Source organism: Nannobrachium achirus (assembly GCF_963921795.1).
Source record: "Nannobrachium achirus genome assembly, chromosome: 2".
NCBI lineage: Eukaryota > Metazoa > Chordata > Actinopteri > Myctophiformes > Myctophidae > Nannobrachium > Nannobrachium achirus.
This window is the reverse complement of record NC_137811.1, coordinates 10,481,401-10,497,192: the sequence shown is the minus strand read 5'-3', so window position 1 is coordinate 10,497,192 and position 15,792 is coordinate 10,481,401. Positions and strand designations below refer to the sequence as shown.

At 43.4% G+C, this 15,792-nt stretch overlaps 1 protein-coding gene across 1 annotated transcript in view; it reads right to left on the bottom strand.

Moving 5' to 3' along the window:
- Window positions 1-3,405: 3,405 nt before the first annotated feature.
- Window positions 3,406-15,792, bottom strand: part of adam22 (ADAM metallopeptidase domain 22) — a gene marked incomplete at both ends in the record, with an annotated part of 158,041 nt that continues 145,654 nt past the window's right edge. Inside the window, 2 exons of the mRNA XM_080739570.1 lie at window positions 3,406-3,456; window positions 12,064-12,187. Of these exons, the coding sequence (XP_080595696.1) occupies window positions 3,406-3,456; window positions 12,064-12,187 (175 nt within the window). The remainder of the gene's footprint in view (window positions 3,457-12,063; window positions 12,188-15,792) is intronic.

The window sequence follows — 15,792 nt, the reverse complement described above, 5'->3', positions numbered from 1 at the left end:
GAATCTTGGGTAAAACGTTCCGCCTATAATGACATGCCTAAAATATCTACATAGATTGTTAATAGATTATCTTATTAAATTATCATTAATCTTTAGTGTTTGAAAGAAAACAAATGAAAGAAACATCATCTTGGGAAACACTAACACCAGGGCTCCACTGCAGCCATCGGGCGTCTCATCAGCACCAACACAGGGAACGTTCCTTTTTAATCAATGAAGGAAGCTCCATTGCTGACGTTGTGCTGCGTTCGGTGCCGGTGTCGGACGCCCAATTCACCCTGGTTCATTTTTAGACGTCGGCACACAGGGGTGTCACACCAAATACTGGGCCCTGGGTACAAGGATTCACTGTGGGCCCCCCATGAATGTTCTTCATAGGGGGAGGGGGTTTAAACCATTTAGACTGGGAATGCATTATTACGCGTTGTGTTGTGCTTTAACTATTGAAAAATAGATCTACAAGCTCACAGCGCGGCACTGAGTGCTGCGCTGCAAGCTTGTAGATCTGCTATTTTTTTTAAATCATGAACATTTGTGCAAGTCTTTGAATATTTCAAATCCTTTTTTGAAAGATTTTTTGAAAAACCTATGTTTCTACCTGTATGTGCTCAGACTGTTTCATGTGAAGGACCCCCAAAATGATATGTATTTGGCCAGGGACCCCATCTCAAAATATTTAGTTCCGGGGACCCCCCCAGAAGCAAAATTTGAGTTACAAATGTTCGAAAAAAAATACACATATTCAAAGATTTGCACACATTTTCACAACTTATCAAAAATAGCAGATCTACAAGCTCACAGCCGGGCACCCGGTGCCGCGCTGTGAGCTTATATATTAGCTATTTTTCAATAGTATAACATTAAAGTATAAAATAATTAAGGCCTGTCCACCTTGGACCCTAGTAGCTCAGTCCCACCTTTCCCCCCCTTGTGACGCCCTGCCGGTACAGCGCTCCTAGTGGAGCCCTGGTGTAATACAGCTCCCCACCCCAATGTGACTGTTATGTACCTTTACAGGAGATTATAAAGAAACCCTGAACCTTGACTTGTTGGATTGTTCTTGCTGACAGTCTGATCACTTCCTGTACTGATACTGACATGAAGGCTTGTTCTTCTGTATGTCCTTAAACACTGAAACCCTCTGATCCACAAACACACCCCAGTTGGAACTGTACTTGGACCGCTCTTTTCCATCTACGCCAAATCTCTGTGCTAAAAATAGCTGATATAGAGCTTATAGATCTGCCTTTTTTTACAAATGTTCCCCCCAGGATAGGGATGCTGGTGTTCAAGTGGTTAAATATAATGTGTGAGCCTCACAGTTACTGAATGTTCACTTTCACAATTCCACAATTCCCGACCTCCCTAAACACAGCAGACAGGATATTATCCTGCTACAACCACACATCATGAATAGCAGTTTTATTTAAACTTTTCCAGTACTATCCTATCAGAGACATTAAAATAATGCAGTGGTTTAGTGATTTAAAGGAATAGTTCAACCCCAAAATGATTACTCATCGATTACCCACCCCAAGGAGACTTGAGTCCAGTACACAAATGCATTTGTGTCTCCATCCGAAAACAATGGGGGTCGCCATGCATGCGGTGAGTAGGCCTAATCGATAGGGGAAATCTTTCATTTTGGGGGTGAGCTACTCCTTTAAGGCAGTGATATACTTAGCCACTTTCGTGTTTCATGTAAATATACATTCATGAACACACAATATCTTGATGAAAGTTTTATTTTATATTAAATATATTACAATACTGAATGATTGAGTAAGAGAGAAAATAAATGTGGGCGTTGGGTTTTTGCATGGTCAGTCTATGTACAGCATCCATCCAAAAGAAAAAGACACAAACTGCAGTGTGGAGACGGACTGGGAACCAGAGTGATGTATATGTACCTGTTAAGACTACAGTCTGGACAATAGTGATGTCCATGGACCTGTTAAGACTACAGTCTGGACAATAGTGATGTCCATGGACCTGTTAAGAGCAGTGTGGCTCAGCCAGCTGAACTGGACTCAATGTACAATACTACATAATATGAGATATGGAAGTGAGAATTCAGTTCATTGTTAAATACAAATGAGCCTTGTAGCGTTAACCACAGATCAGTGACATGATGAAAATGAAATGCTATAGCATGGCCAGAAACCTTCACAAGAAGATATTGATATATAATTAAACATTACATCCAAATCAAATTAAGTCCATGACTGTCTTGGATAAGTGGAGAAATCTTGGAGGCTCCTCACTGGCAGGTGAGTCAACAGGGACCAACAGCAGTGACAAACACTGGGAGGAATGAATTGGCATAAGGTCTAAATTGGGATAAGGAATGGCTTACAAAGTTATTGGCTACATTACATTTGGAGGGGGGAAAGATGTATCAAATGAACCCATGAACACATTCCACTTACTGGGGACAAGACAGTAGGACAGTTAGGTGTGATGTTTACCAGGTATCTCTGGAGAAGAAATATGTCATATCAAGGACTGACACTTTAAACTAAATGTGTTGGGGCTAAAGGTCCACAGGTCAAATATGGTTCTGGTGTGAATCTCAGAAGAACACTCATTTAAATAGAAATGCAATTTCATGAAATTAATGAAATCTGCTAAGAAAAGACAAATAATTGATCATAAAATCTCAACTTTAGCTGTGATTTGAGAAAGTGTGAAGGAGTGTTTTATGGAGGAGAGCTCTGTGTCTGATGATTTGTCACACTGACCAGCATGGAGACACCGCATGTGTGTTTCACACAGGTCTTTTCATCAATTAACAACAATTCCAACATTTTTCAAAAAGTATTTCATGAAATAAAATACAAATCTAATTTTCCATGAATAAATAAGACATTCAGACATTTAATATGTAGTGAAAATAGCAGATCCCCAATACTCGCGCACACTGTCTGAGCTTGTAGATCTGCTATTTTCACTAGTTTGGGTCCCGGCCAAACGTCTCATTTCTCTTTTGGGTCTTGAGCTAAAAGGTTTGGGAACCACTGGTCTACTGTATACCCTCCCTGAGACCAAACAGTCAGGGCTGGCAGTGACAGAGACTTTACACACAGAGGACACTGGAAACAACTACATTGGGGACAAAATGAAAAAAGATTGACATTTGTACCAAAAATCATGGTGACAAAAACAAATAATCATGGTCCACACCCTAAACAACAAGCTCCAAGTTTCTTACAGGACAGTGTGTGACACAGACAGACACGTGGAGACATTTTGAACCGCAGTTGATTTCCGCACAGTATTGAGATGTTTAAGATATTGCTCAAGAATCGTGAACACGATACTCGCTTTCCAGCTTGGACGGTGTGACTTTTACTCAGCAGTGAAAACCAAAAGCTCTGGCAGCGAGAAAAAGGCAACATCATCAGCTCACCAGGACAGATCTCTAAGGCATTCCTGCTCCATGCCGTCATACTGTAGCTGTGTCCAAGACATATACATTAGACATCACACAGATCTTCACATGCTAGAGTAAGTAGTAACAGCTGGGAATCACCCCCCAGATAAGTGTGCTTTAAACAGAAAGAACCAACTCAAAGCAGCTCCCCGCCCACACCCATCAATGCACAATTACAATAATGCACTTCATTCAATTACCATTTGAATAACTGCTGTACATAATACTGAGAGAAAAAAGACAACATTATAAAGGTACTTGAGAGTAAAAAAACAAAAGATACTTGTCATCTGGTAGCAATATTAATCTAATATTGTGAAGATCTTAGTATCTCTATACAGTCTTAGTGCATACAAGAACTTAAAACGAACAGGCCCACATTGAAAGGAACCAAAAAAGGCAGCTAAACCACATAAGAGAGAGAGAGAGAGAGAGAGAGAGAGAGAGAGAGAGAGAGAGAGAGAGAGAGAGAGAGAGAGAGAGCCTTAAGACAGAATAGTATCTACAGATGGCTTCATTTATACTTTGTTGTTTGACACAGCCGTGCGACAAAGTATAAATTAGCCTTTAGTGTTTAATCAAGTTGTTATGGAGAATGGATCTCAGATAGATTTAAAACAAAACAAAAAGAAAGGAATCAAACTGTGATGCTGGCATGCGCAGTCAAAAGTCTGTGCACAGCATCGTTATATCAATTCATAGATTCTCGCTCGTCTTTCAACCACTGCGGATTGATCCCATGACCAGCTGGCCTTAAATGCTGATTTATACTCAGTTGAGTGCTGGTGTCGAGCCCCGAACACAGCCGATCCGCAGGTTTGCAGATCTGCTATTTTTGTAGCACGACACGGCACACAACCAAGTGTAACTCCGGCTTTCTAGGCGTCTTGCAGTTCCGTCTGCTGTCAGTGTAGTGTGTCAGAAAAGGAATAAAGTGGCTTAACATGCTCATTTCCCCTGTAAAGAAACGCACCATTAGCAGAGGACAGACAGAAGGCCACTGTCATGCTAAACGCTCTTAAAACAGCAAGCACTGTACACTAAGGATTCATCACCTGCAAGGCTAAATGTCTGTAGCATCACAGCCAAAAAACAAACAAAAGAAGACCCATTTCAATCCCAACTTCCCAGATTCTCAGCAAACAGGGGTTTAGAGCCGCTAACTGTTGTCGCTCATCTTCACGGTGGGACTTCAGTGTCACATTCAGCTAAAGCCAGTGTCTTCTTGGTGTGCGTGTCGTGTAGCTTTCAGTGCGGGCCTCAATACATCCATAGATAGCGTCAGAGCAAACTAAAAGACATCTGGATCTAGCATCCAGGTGAGAAAGAGGTGAAACAAGGGGCATCATTCACGTCTATAGCTACACCAAAAAATAAATAGAAAACACTTCTTTCTATCCCGTCTCTGTACCGAGGGCACGGAAGGAGACGGCAAACCTACTGGACTCTTAGTTAAATAAAAGAGGAGAGAAATCACTCTCTTCATCGACAGTCAACTCCATAACATTCTTCATTAATAATACAGTGCGCCAAAAATCAACATCAACTTCTTAAATCTAATTGAAACTTTGTCAAACCACCACGTTTGCTCGACAAAAATAACATATTTCTCCAAAAATATGTTTGTGAGTGGAATGAACATGGCGCCACACGTTTTTTTTACAATTGAAAATATGTTATTTTCGCCGAGAGACACATTCGCGTGACGGACGCACTACAAATGAGCCGTCAATCAGTGGATTCATCAATGGATGGTTGAATCAATCCCAGTTGAATGTGCATGCATTTCTCCTGTAGTGGCAGGAGGAAAGCAGACAAACTCCTTCCATTCTGCCACAGGAGGAAGTGGGCGTGAGCGACAGCACATCACACAGGAAGAGACAGAGGGAAGAACACTACAACACACACACACACACACACACACACACACACACACACACACACACACACACACACACACACACACACGCACACACACACAGCAGGGAGGAAGAGGAGAGGAGCAACTCTTCCTCTTCAAAAAGAGCGTGAAGAAGTGGTCTCATTGGCTGTCCTTGCCTGTACATATTTACACACCAACATTAAGGGCTCAGCTCTACAAGGCTATAGTAAGAATAACGCCTGCTTCGTACTTAGTTGCAGTGCGGTGTCTTGAAACTAAAACAGGCGATCTCCAAGCTCTCATTGCGTCACAGCGAGCCACGTTGAGAGCTAAGACACCGGGCATGCAACCAAGTATAAATCAGGGGTAATAATGAGCTATGGGATCGCTGCTAGGAGCCTATAGGTGGGGAGGAGTCGTCTACACGCCTGGGATGTCAAATCACCAGCCCATACCCACACCCCCACACACACACTGTCTCTCCAGGTCATCCGGAACGGTGCCCTCGTCTCTCGGTGGCGAGGGGCGGAGGGTGATAAGGAGGTGGGATTCAGTACGACAGCGTTGGATGTCATGCATACGCGGACGCCAAGTGTTCGTCTCTGCAGTGGTGCGCGTGCTTCCAGAGGAAGCTGTCCCGCCCCTCCCCCCGTACGGTAGAGTATCAGCTCCAATCAGCATAATCCTTGAAGGGAGATGCATGGCGGTAAGGTCAAAAGTTGAGTCTGTGTGTGTGTGTGTGTGTCTATGTGTGTGTGTGTGTGGGGGGGGGGGGGACATGGCAGCCAACACTATGGTGGGCGAGGATTTACAGAAAAGAGAAGAAGTTGTGGGTTTGAATCCCGTCGTCGGCGAGGCCTGAGCAGTCCGGAGCAGGCTGGAGTCTGAGCTCCACAGGGGTGGGTGGGGGGTTTCCGGGGGGAATGAACCGACACCCGCTCCTTGTTGCCGTTGAGCAAGGCTCAGGTCTTGTTGGAGGCCTCCGTTACACTCATTCACACGTGCCTCTTTTGGTGCCACTTTTGCACTCCAGTGGGACGCCCCCTCTCTCGTTGTTGTTGTTGTTGTCATTTTAGAGTCAATTTTGCTTCACGTGTGTGTGTTATTTCCATTGATAAAAACGGAGAGAAAGGTGGAGTTCTTAAGTAGCTTTGGGCAGCAGAGGGCAGCAGAGAACAGGGTTTATATTGACGTTTCCCACAGCTGCAAGAAAACAAACACAAACACATCAGCCTGCAATAGTAACCGGTGATTTCATTACAAAGCTACTTTATATTGATGCTGGAAAAAACGTAATGTCCCCCCTTTTCTAAATGCCAGATTTTTTCATTCCACCTAAAGTAATAATACCCCCCTTTCGACAATATCTTTTTCTTCATAAATGTTATGATTCAACACAATCTTAAAGCCCGAGCACCAAAGTCTGACATCCCCACCCACTAGGCTGCTATCCCCCTCGGTTATTAAGTGTGCCTGCCATGCAATGGCAAAACACTTATTGTAATCCGCCATACTTATAATTAAAGGGGCCCCACCATGCTTTTCAAATATTTTATACTAGAAAAGAACATTTCTAAGAAATGTTAAGTGTGCCTGCAGCTCAAGTGTGTGTATCCTTGTGTAGCAGTTGGTGTTAGCATTATTATTTTTAGCATTAACACCAGTAAGACTCCCTAATCGGGAGATAAGCGACCGTTGGTCGCTTATCTCCACAAATATCACAACCTCCACCTCTCACGTCATACGGGTAGCCATAGTTACACCTGGAATGTTGAATCTCCATATATGGAGATAACCTACGCATCACACAAAGTCTGACCTCACCAGCCCATACTTGGGCATGGACGACTTATATCTCCATATACGGAGATGGCCATATATGGAGATACGATGACATCACAGAGTCCACAGCTGATGATGTGGCGTGATGTCATACAATACACAAACAAGCCCTATATAAAAGGGCAATTCTCACCAGGGAAGAGAGCATTGCCTGGAATGTTGAATCTCCATATATGGAGATAACCTACGCATCACACAAAGTCTGACCTCACCAGCCCATACTTGGGCATGGACGACTTACATCTCCATATACGGAGATGGCCATATATGGAGATACGATGACATCACAGAGTCCACAGCTGATGATGTGGCGTGATGTCATACAATAAACAAACAAGCCCTATATACTGATGCGATACGATGACATCACAGAGTCCACAGCTGATGATGTGGCGTGATGTCATACAATAAACAAACAAGCCCTATATACTGATGCGGAGATATGAGCAGGGCAAAGGTGTGACGTGTGACGTGTGACCGACCGACCGACCGACCGACCGACCGACCGACGGCCGGTGGAGGTTTTGATACCAGTAAGACTCCCTAATCGGGAGATAAGCGACCTCCACAAATATCACAACCTCCACCTCTCACGTCATACGGGTAGCCATAGTTACACCTGGAATGTTGAATCTCCATATATGGAGATAACCTACGCATCACACAAAGTCTGACCTCACCAGCCCATACTTGGGCATGGACGACTTATATCTCCATATACGGAGATGGCCATATATGGAGATACGATGACATCACAGAGTCCACAGCTGATGATGTGGCGTGATGTCATACAATACACAAACAAGCCCTATATAAAGGGGCAATTCTCACCAGGGAAGAGAGCATTGCCTGGAATGTTGAATCTCCATATATGGAGATAACCTACGCATCACACAAAGTCTGACCTCACCAGCCCATACTTGGGCATGGACGACTTATATCTCCATATACGGAGATGGCCATATATGGAGATACGATGACATCACAGAGTCCACAGCTGATGATGTGGCGTGATGTCATACAATAAACAAACAAGCCCTATATACTGATGCGATACGATGACATCACAGTGTCCACAGCTGATGATGTGGCGTGATGTCATACAATAAACAAACAAGCCCTATATACTGATGCGGAGATATGAGCAGGGCAAAGGTGTGACGTGTGACGTGTGACCGACCGACCGACCGACCGACGGACGGCCGGTGGAGGTTTTCATAGTAAACTGCTCCCTGACGGTCGCAACTAAACTGCGACCTTACGGTCGCAATAAGCATAAACATTCTATATGTATAAGGTCAAGTACCAGTAAGACTCCCTAATCGGGAGATAAGCGACCGCTGGTCGCTTATCTCCACAAATATCACAACCTCCACCTCTCACGTCATACGGGTAGCCATAGTTACAACTGGAATGTTGAATCTCCATATATGGAGATAACCTACGCATCACACAAAGTCTGACCTCACCAGCCCATACTTGGGCATGGACGACTTATATCTCCATATACGGAGATGGCCATATATGGAGATACGATGACATCACAGAGTCCACAGCTGATGATGTGGCGTGATGTCATACAATACACAAACAAGCCCTATATAAAGGGGCAATTCTCACCAGGGAAGAGAGCATTGCCTGGAATGTTGAATCTCCATATATGGAGATAACCTACGCATCACACAAAGTCTGACCTCACCAGCCCATACTTGGGCATGGACGACTTATATCTCCATATACGGAGATGGCCATATATGGAGATACGATGACATCACAGAGTCCACAGCTGATGATGTGGCGTGATGTCATACAATAAACAAACAAGCCCTATATACTGATGCGATACGATGACATCACAGAGTCCACAGCTGATGATGTGGCGTGATGTCATACAATAAACAAACAAGCCCTATATACTGATGCGGAGATATGAGCAGGGCAAAGGTGTGACGTGTGACCGACCGACCGACCGACCGACCGACCGACCGACCGACCGACGGACGGCCGGTGGAGGTTTTCATAGTAAACTGCTCCCTGACGGTCGCAAAATTGCGACCGTCAGGTCGCAGTTTAGTTGCGACCGTTAGGGAGCAGTTTACTACCAGTAAGACTCCCTAATCGGGAGATAAGCGACCGTTGGTCGCTTATCTCCACAAATAGGCCAAAAAATTTGTTTTACCAATTATCACCAGTAAGACTCCCTAATCGGGAGATAAGCGACCGTTGGTCGCTTATCTCCACAAATATCACAACCTCCACCTCTCACGTCATACGGGTAGCCATAGTTACACCTGGAATGTTGAATCTCCATATATGGAGATAACCTACGCATCACACAAAGTCTGACCTCACCAGCCCATACTTGGGCATGGACGACTTATATCTCCATATACGGAGATGGCCATATATGGAGATACGATGACATCACAGAGTCCACAGCTGATGATGTGGCGTGATGTCATACAATACACAAACAAGCCCTATATAAAGGGGCAATTCTCACCAGGGAAGAGAGCATTGCCTGGAATGTTGAATCTCCATATATGGAGATAACCTACGCATCACACAAAGTCTGACCTCACCAGCCCATACTTGGGCATGGACGACTTATATCTCCATATACGGAGATGGCCATATATGGAGATACGATGACATCACAGAGTCCACAGCTGATGATGTGGCGTGATGTCATACAATAAACAAACAAGCCCTATATACTGATGCGATACGATGACATCACAGAGTCCACAGCTGATGATGTGGCGTGATGTCATACAATAAACAAACAAGCCCTATATACTGATGCGGAGATATGAGCAGGGCAAAGGTGTGACGTGTGACGCTGACGTGTGAACGACCGACCGACCGACCGACGGACGGACGGACGGCCGGTGGAGGTTTTCATAGTAAACTGCTCCCTGACGGTCGCAAAGACATACGGGCAGTTGACAGTTTGCCATGGTTACTCATTGAAGTTGAATCTCCATATATGGAGATAACCTACGCATCACACTAAGTCTGACCTCACCAGCCCATATTTGGGCATGAGCAACTTATGTCTCCATATATGGAGATATGATGACATCACACAGTCCTCAGCCGATGATGTGGCGTGATGTCATACAATACACAAACGAGCCCTACAGGATAAAGGGGCAATTCTTGCCAGGAAAGAAGCATTTCTTCGACTCAGACCTTATCGCCAGGGTTGGCTTATAGCAGCTGTCGGTAGGACCATATATGGATTCTGTTAGTGTGGATCTCCTAACAGGGCATCATCTGGGATACAATCCCTTTTATGCCCATATATGGAGATCCCTAACAGAATCCCTTTCATGCACATATATGGAGATCCCTAACAGAATCCCTTTTATGCCCATATATGGAGATCCCTAACAGCATCCCTTTTATGCCCATATATGGAGATCACTAACAGCTAACAGAATCCCTTTTATGCCCATATATGGAGATCCCTAACAGAATCCCTTTTATGCCCATATATGGAGATCCCTAACAGAATCCCTTTTATGCCCATATATGGAGATCCCTAACAGAATCCCTTTTATGCCCATATATGGAGATCCCTAACAGAATCCCTTTTATGCCCATATATGGAGATCCCTAACAGAATCCCTTTTATGCCCATATATGGAGATCCCTAACAGAATCCCTTGTATGCCCATATATGGAGATCCCTAACAGAATCCCTTTTATGCCCATATATTATGGAGAAATCCCTGCTCTGAGTATCTGACATCAGTGTGATGTCACCTGTTTATGCCCATATATGGAGATCCCTGCTCTGCGTATCTGGTTGCTATGGTAAACAGTTGGTTGCTAGGGTAAAAAAACATGCTTGCTATGGTAAACAGTTGGTTGCTAGGGTAAACGGTTGCTAGGGTAAAACCATGGTTGCTAAGGTGGTTGCTAACGTACACTAACAAACCAGCAACAACAGACTGTTGCCACAGCAACGTACACAAAGGTTTGTGTACACATGTGGTGTGATGTCATACTGATGCGGAGATATGAGCAGGGCAAAGGTGTGACGTGTGACGTGTGACCGACCGACCGACCAACCGACCGACCGACGGACGGCCGGTGGAGGTTTTCATAGTAAACTGCTCCCTGACGGTCGCAATTAACATTAACATTTTAACATTAACATTTTTAGCATTAACATTTGTATTAGCAATTAGCATTAGCTTTAGCATTTTTTGCATTTTTTACATGAGCATTAGCATTTTTTGCATTAGCTAGCATTAGCATTTTTAGCATTAGCATTTTCATCATTGGCATTTCTAACATTAGCATTAGCCATTTTAGTATTAGCATTAACATTTTTAGCATTAGTTAGCATTAGTATTTTTAGCATTAGTATTTTTAGCATTAGCAGTAGCATTAGCATTTTTAGCTTTAGCATTAGCATAAGTAACGGTTAGCATTAGCAGTTAGCTGTTGGGACTGTGGGAACACCCACCGAGTTTGAGACCACTAACGTGTTGGGAAGTGGAGTTATGGCTGTATAAAGCCCAGCCAATAGGAAGGCAGAGGGGGTGGGGCTTAAGCAATTACAGATCATTCCTATTGGTCGTGTAAGTACACACACCGAATTCTGAGACAGTACAATGCTGCAAACTGGAGTTATGGCTGTTTAAAGCTCAGCCAATAGGAAGAAACGGGCGGGGCTTAAGAGAGGGCGGGCTTAAGTAATAAGCTATAACTCCAGTTTGCACCATGGTACCGTCTCGAAACTCGTTGTGTGTACTTAAACAGCCACTAGGAATGAGCTGTGGTTAGGATTCAGAATTTAGAATAGGCCTAGGGGACTGAATGGGTAAAGTACTAAACCAGCAAGGAGAGAACTGTGCCCTTTAAAGCCCTGCTCCAGTGGAGGTCTACTCACTCTGGCACTCTGCCTGTTGGCCTTCCTCTGGTCGTCAGGCAGGGGGGGCATGGGGTAGGGGTAGCGCCGACTGGATGCGATGGACCCTGTGGAGGACGTGGGAGACTTGGCCGGGGACAGCGTCCTGTACGGGAGGAGGGGGGGACAGGAAGTGACATCATTCAGGCATGACCTTTTCTCTGGAGTAAGATGGATGTAGGATTCAGTTGCCCAAAGACATATTAATTCATTAATTTAAGTTAATTTATAGGTTTGGTTGTGGATTGGAGTTGATGGGGTTTAGCGTTTAGGCTATGCTTTTTAAGATCACCTATGAGTTTGGCCAACATCCTCCTTTTCAGTCAGAACTTAAGTTGTAGCTTTCCCTTGAAAGAAAGAGGTTGCTCTTAAAAGGCTGTATGGTAACCGAACAAAAATGAAGCAGAGAAGCATTAATGAAGCAAAGTTCTGTCTTTATCTCTATTTCTTTTTTCTTTTTTTGTATGCCTGATGTTCAGAGCAGAGCACAGCTTTTATCAGCAACCTCTGTTACAACAGGAAGTACTCAGCACTGGTTTGGCCAATCGTTCACATCGCTCACGCTGACATGGTCAACCTGCGACGACAGCATGGTGTTTTCATTGTCATGGCACACCACACCCAGAGATGGAGGGAGCAGGACAGAGATGCAAGCTGCTATGGGGAAATGAAGACATGGCAGGCATGAGGTTGGGTCATTCAGGTGTTGTTGTTGTCACATGAGGTTGGATGGTTTGAGCTCAGGCCTGTGGCAAAGTGCTGAACAGGAAGTGTCAGGCAACAGATTGGGCAGTGGGGAGAATGCTGGGTAATATGGAGTGGAACAGCAGGCCAGACCAAAGTTGAGTAACTGAAAGTCTCAAATCAATATTCAAACAAACATGTATTCTACACATGGAACCACGGTCAAAGTTGACCCTAGCTGATCCTGCATCAGTACCGCACACAATACTACGACTATACTGCCATACAAAGTATTTTTACACCAGTAAGACTCCCTAATCGGGAGATAAGCGACCGCCAGGTCGCATAGACAAACTTTAGAAGGCAATCGTAGCCAATCAGGTGTGAATATGGGAAATGGGACAGATCCATGTTGATGACATGACTTTAGAGATACTGTGTAATGCTTTGAGTGATTTTAGGCCAAAATCTGTAGGAGCAGTGTCCAAAAAGGTGTTTTGTGGGTACATTACATACATTTTGTGGGTGAACTACTATAGGAACTATATATTCCTATAGGCACTATAGAAATATAACAAAAATAAAGATGCAATAATCAATTCTGTTGCATTACCTACAATATGTGCTCGTCAATGGGCTAAATATGCCAGACCAGCAGAATGGTAATTTGGGGTTGGGAACAGCAGTATAGTTTAGTGAGTGTGCAGCAGTCATAATACAATGGCTCTGTGAGATGGTTGAACAATCATAGTTGTTTAGTGACAACTGAACCTAGAATTAGTTGTCACAGTCTAGCACAATGCTTCTCAAACACAACCAAAATGCTCTATCCTATAACCACAATTGGTTATAGGATCACAGAGAAATATCTATGTTTTATAAACATAGAATATGTATCATGTATCATCCAGATTCCTGTACTTAGTGAGAAGCAGTGTTCTAGGGAGAGGGGGTTCTATAGAGAGTGAGACTGCAGATGAACTGACATGGGTTCAGGTTCTACATATCTGTTGAGCTGTTTTGAACATTAATATCCTTGAATTACTAACCTACAAAATGAAAGAGCAGTAGCTATCCACCATGCTGTATATAACTCATTAGCTATGTTGTATATGAATTGGTGTTTTTACAAAGAATATTAAATGTGAATTGCTGATAGGATGAAATGTACTGTCTCTACATTTGCCAATAATTTAAGGACAGGGTCATTGGTCAGTTTGAGCCTCAGTACCAGAGAGACTCCGCCGGACATCAAATTATTGTCTTCGGAATGTGAAAAATCCTAGAATCTTTGAAAATTTCCATGAATTCAAGGATTCATGGACAGGATTCATTGACAGAAAACTACTTTTTTAACAACTTTTTTTTAACTACTAAGGTTCCGTCCAGACTGAGACATCTTTAGCAAAAGCTTTTAATCGTGGCCTAAATCAGCATGGCCTGCTGCTTTGCCTTTGTTTAACAGTTAATTAAATAAAGAAGTTACTGCTCTTTGTGACTGTAGGACAACACACAATAAGACAACTTCAATTCAATTATGATAAGACACACCACAAGTACACAACACAAGTACACAACATTCAACATGCAGTGAGAAGAGACAGGGTGATAGAGTCAAGGGGGAGATAAGGAAATGACATAATTCTTTGTCATAATAACATTTTCATAAAGCACTAACTAGTATTTCTGTTTTAACATTTCCTCTGACAACAAAGTACGTAGAACAGATAATTCAAGAAGTATAGAACATAGAACATAAAGAGCTTCTTGCTTGTTGGTCAAAAAAGGAACAAGAGTTCAGAGTTTCAGGCATCAGAGGGAATAGCAGCTCCTTCGTACTCTACCCTTTAAACATAAAACCAAATCAAAAGCCGTCGACGTTTTTGGAAAGGAGCGGAGAGAGACGTGGTCTGAGAGGTCGCAGTACCTAAGGTAAGGTCCCCGAGTGTTTCTATTCACGTCTTCTACCCATTTAGTTACATCATAACACTCAGTTTGGATGCGAGGGGTTAAATACCTGTGGGAGGGGGAGGGGAGGGGTGATGGACACAAGACAAAGAGAGGAAGGAGGAGAGAGAAGGAATGAAGGAAAAGAAATGCAGAAAACAAAATGAGTCAAGGAGGTGGAAGAAGAGGAGATATCTTTAGGAGAGCAGAGCAGAGGAGAGAGAGCGGACAAAGACATTCTGAATAAAGACCCATCGCCCCAAGATGCAAGACAAGATGGCGGATGAGACTGCAAAACAACACCAATTACTACTACAATATTAATAACAATAGCAGCAGCATTATGGAGAGCATTGCAATGTTGTTGTTATTGTTGTTATGTGGGTTCAGTTGCATATTCTGTTAGGCCTATGAGTGGCCATGCCATTCTCAGGCAGACAAATTTGTTACTGAGTTCCTGTCATGCTGTGTGTTGCAGACTGCTTCACAGACCAACACCCAACAGGAGAAGTCCATTTAATTTTCAACCTGAGTCCTAATTTAGATGTTTCTGTTGAAAAGATTATTGATAAAGTACTGCACCGGAAGTACAGCTAAACAATACTGTAATAACAGAGCTGAGTGCCATAATGAAAACCCTTCTCTTTTAACAATAATGCTCATGCAGCATTTATGAACATTTACTTTAGCCATGAATGAATAATTATCAGACATGACTTCAGTAATACTGTTGTGCAGAATGGTAGGTTGCCCCGATTACAAGCTACACATGAGCTACATGGAGCAGTGCCTCCAGTATGTAAAGGACTAGAATGACACCACAAGTGACACATTTGTTACAATAACCAATCAACATGTTGACCACAACTAAAATAAATAGGACTTAGGTTGGAAAACGGCAGGACTTATCCTCTAAAACAGACAGACAGACAGACCGAACCCACTGTGCTGTATTTTCTCACAATCCACACGTCCTTAGCCATTATTACACAATTTACTCTGCTTCTAGAGTGCACTGTATACAGTAGCTTAACGGCTGTACATACTGTTGATAAAACATTTATTATTTTCAGGCCATGG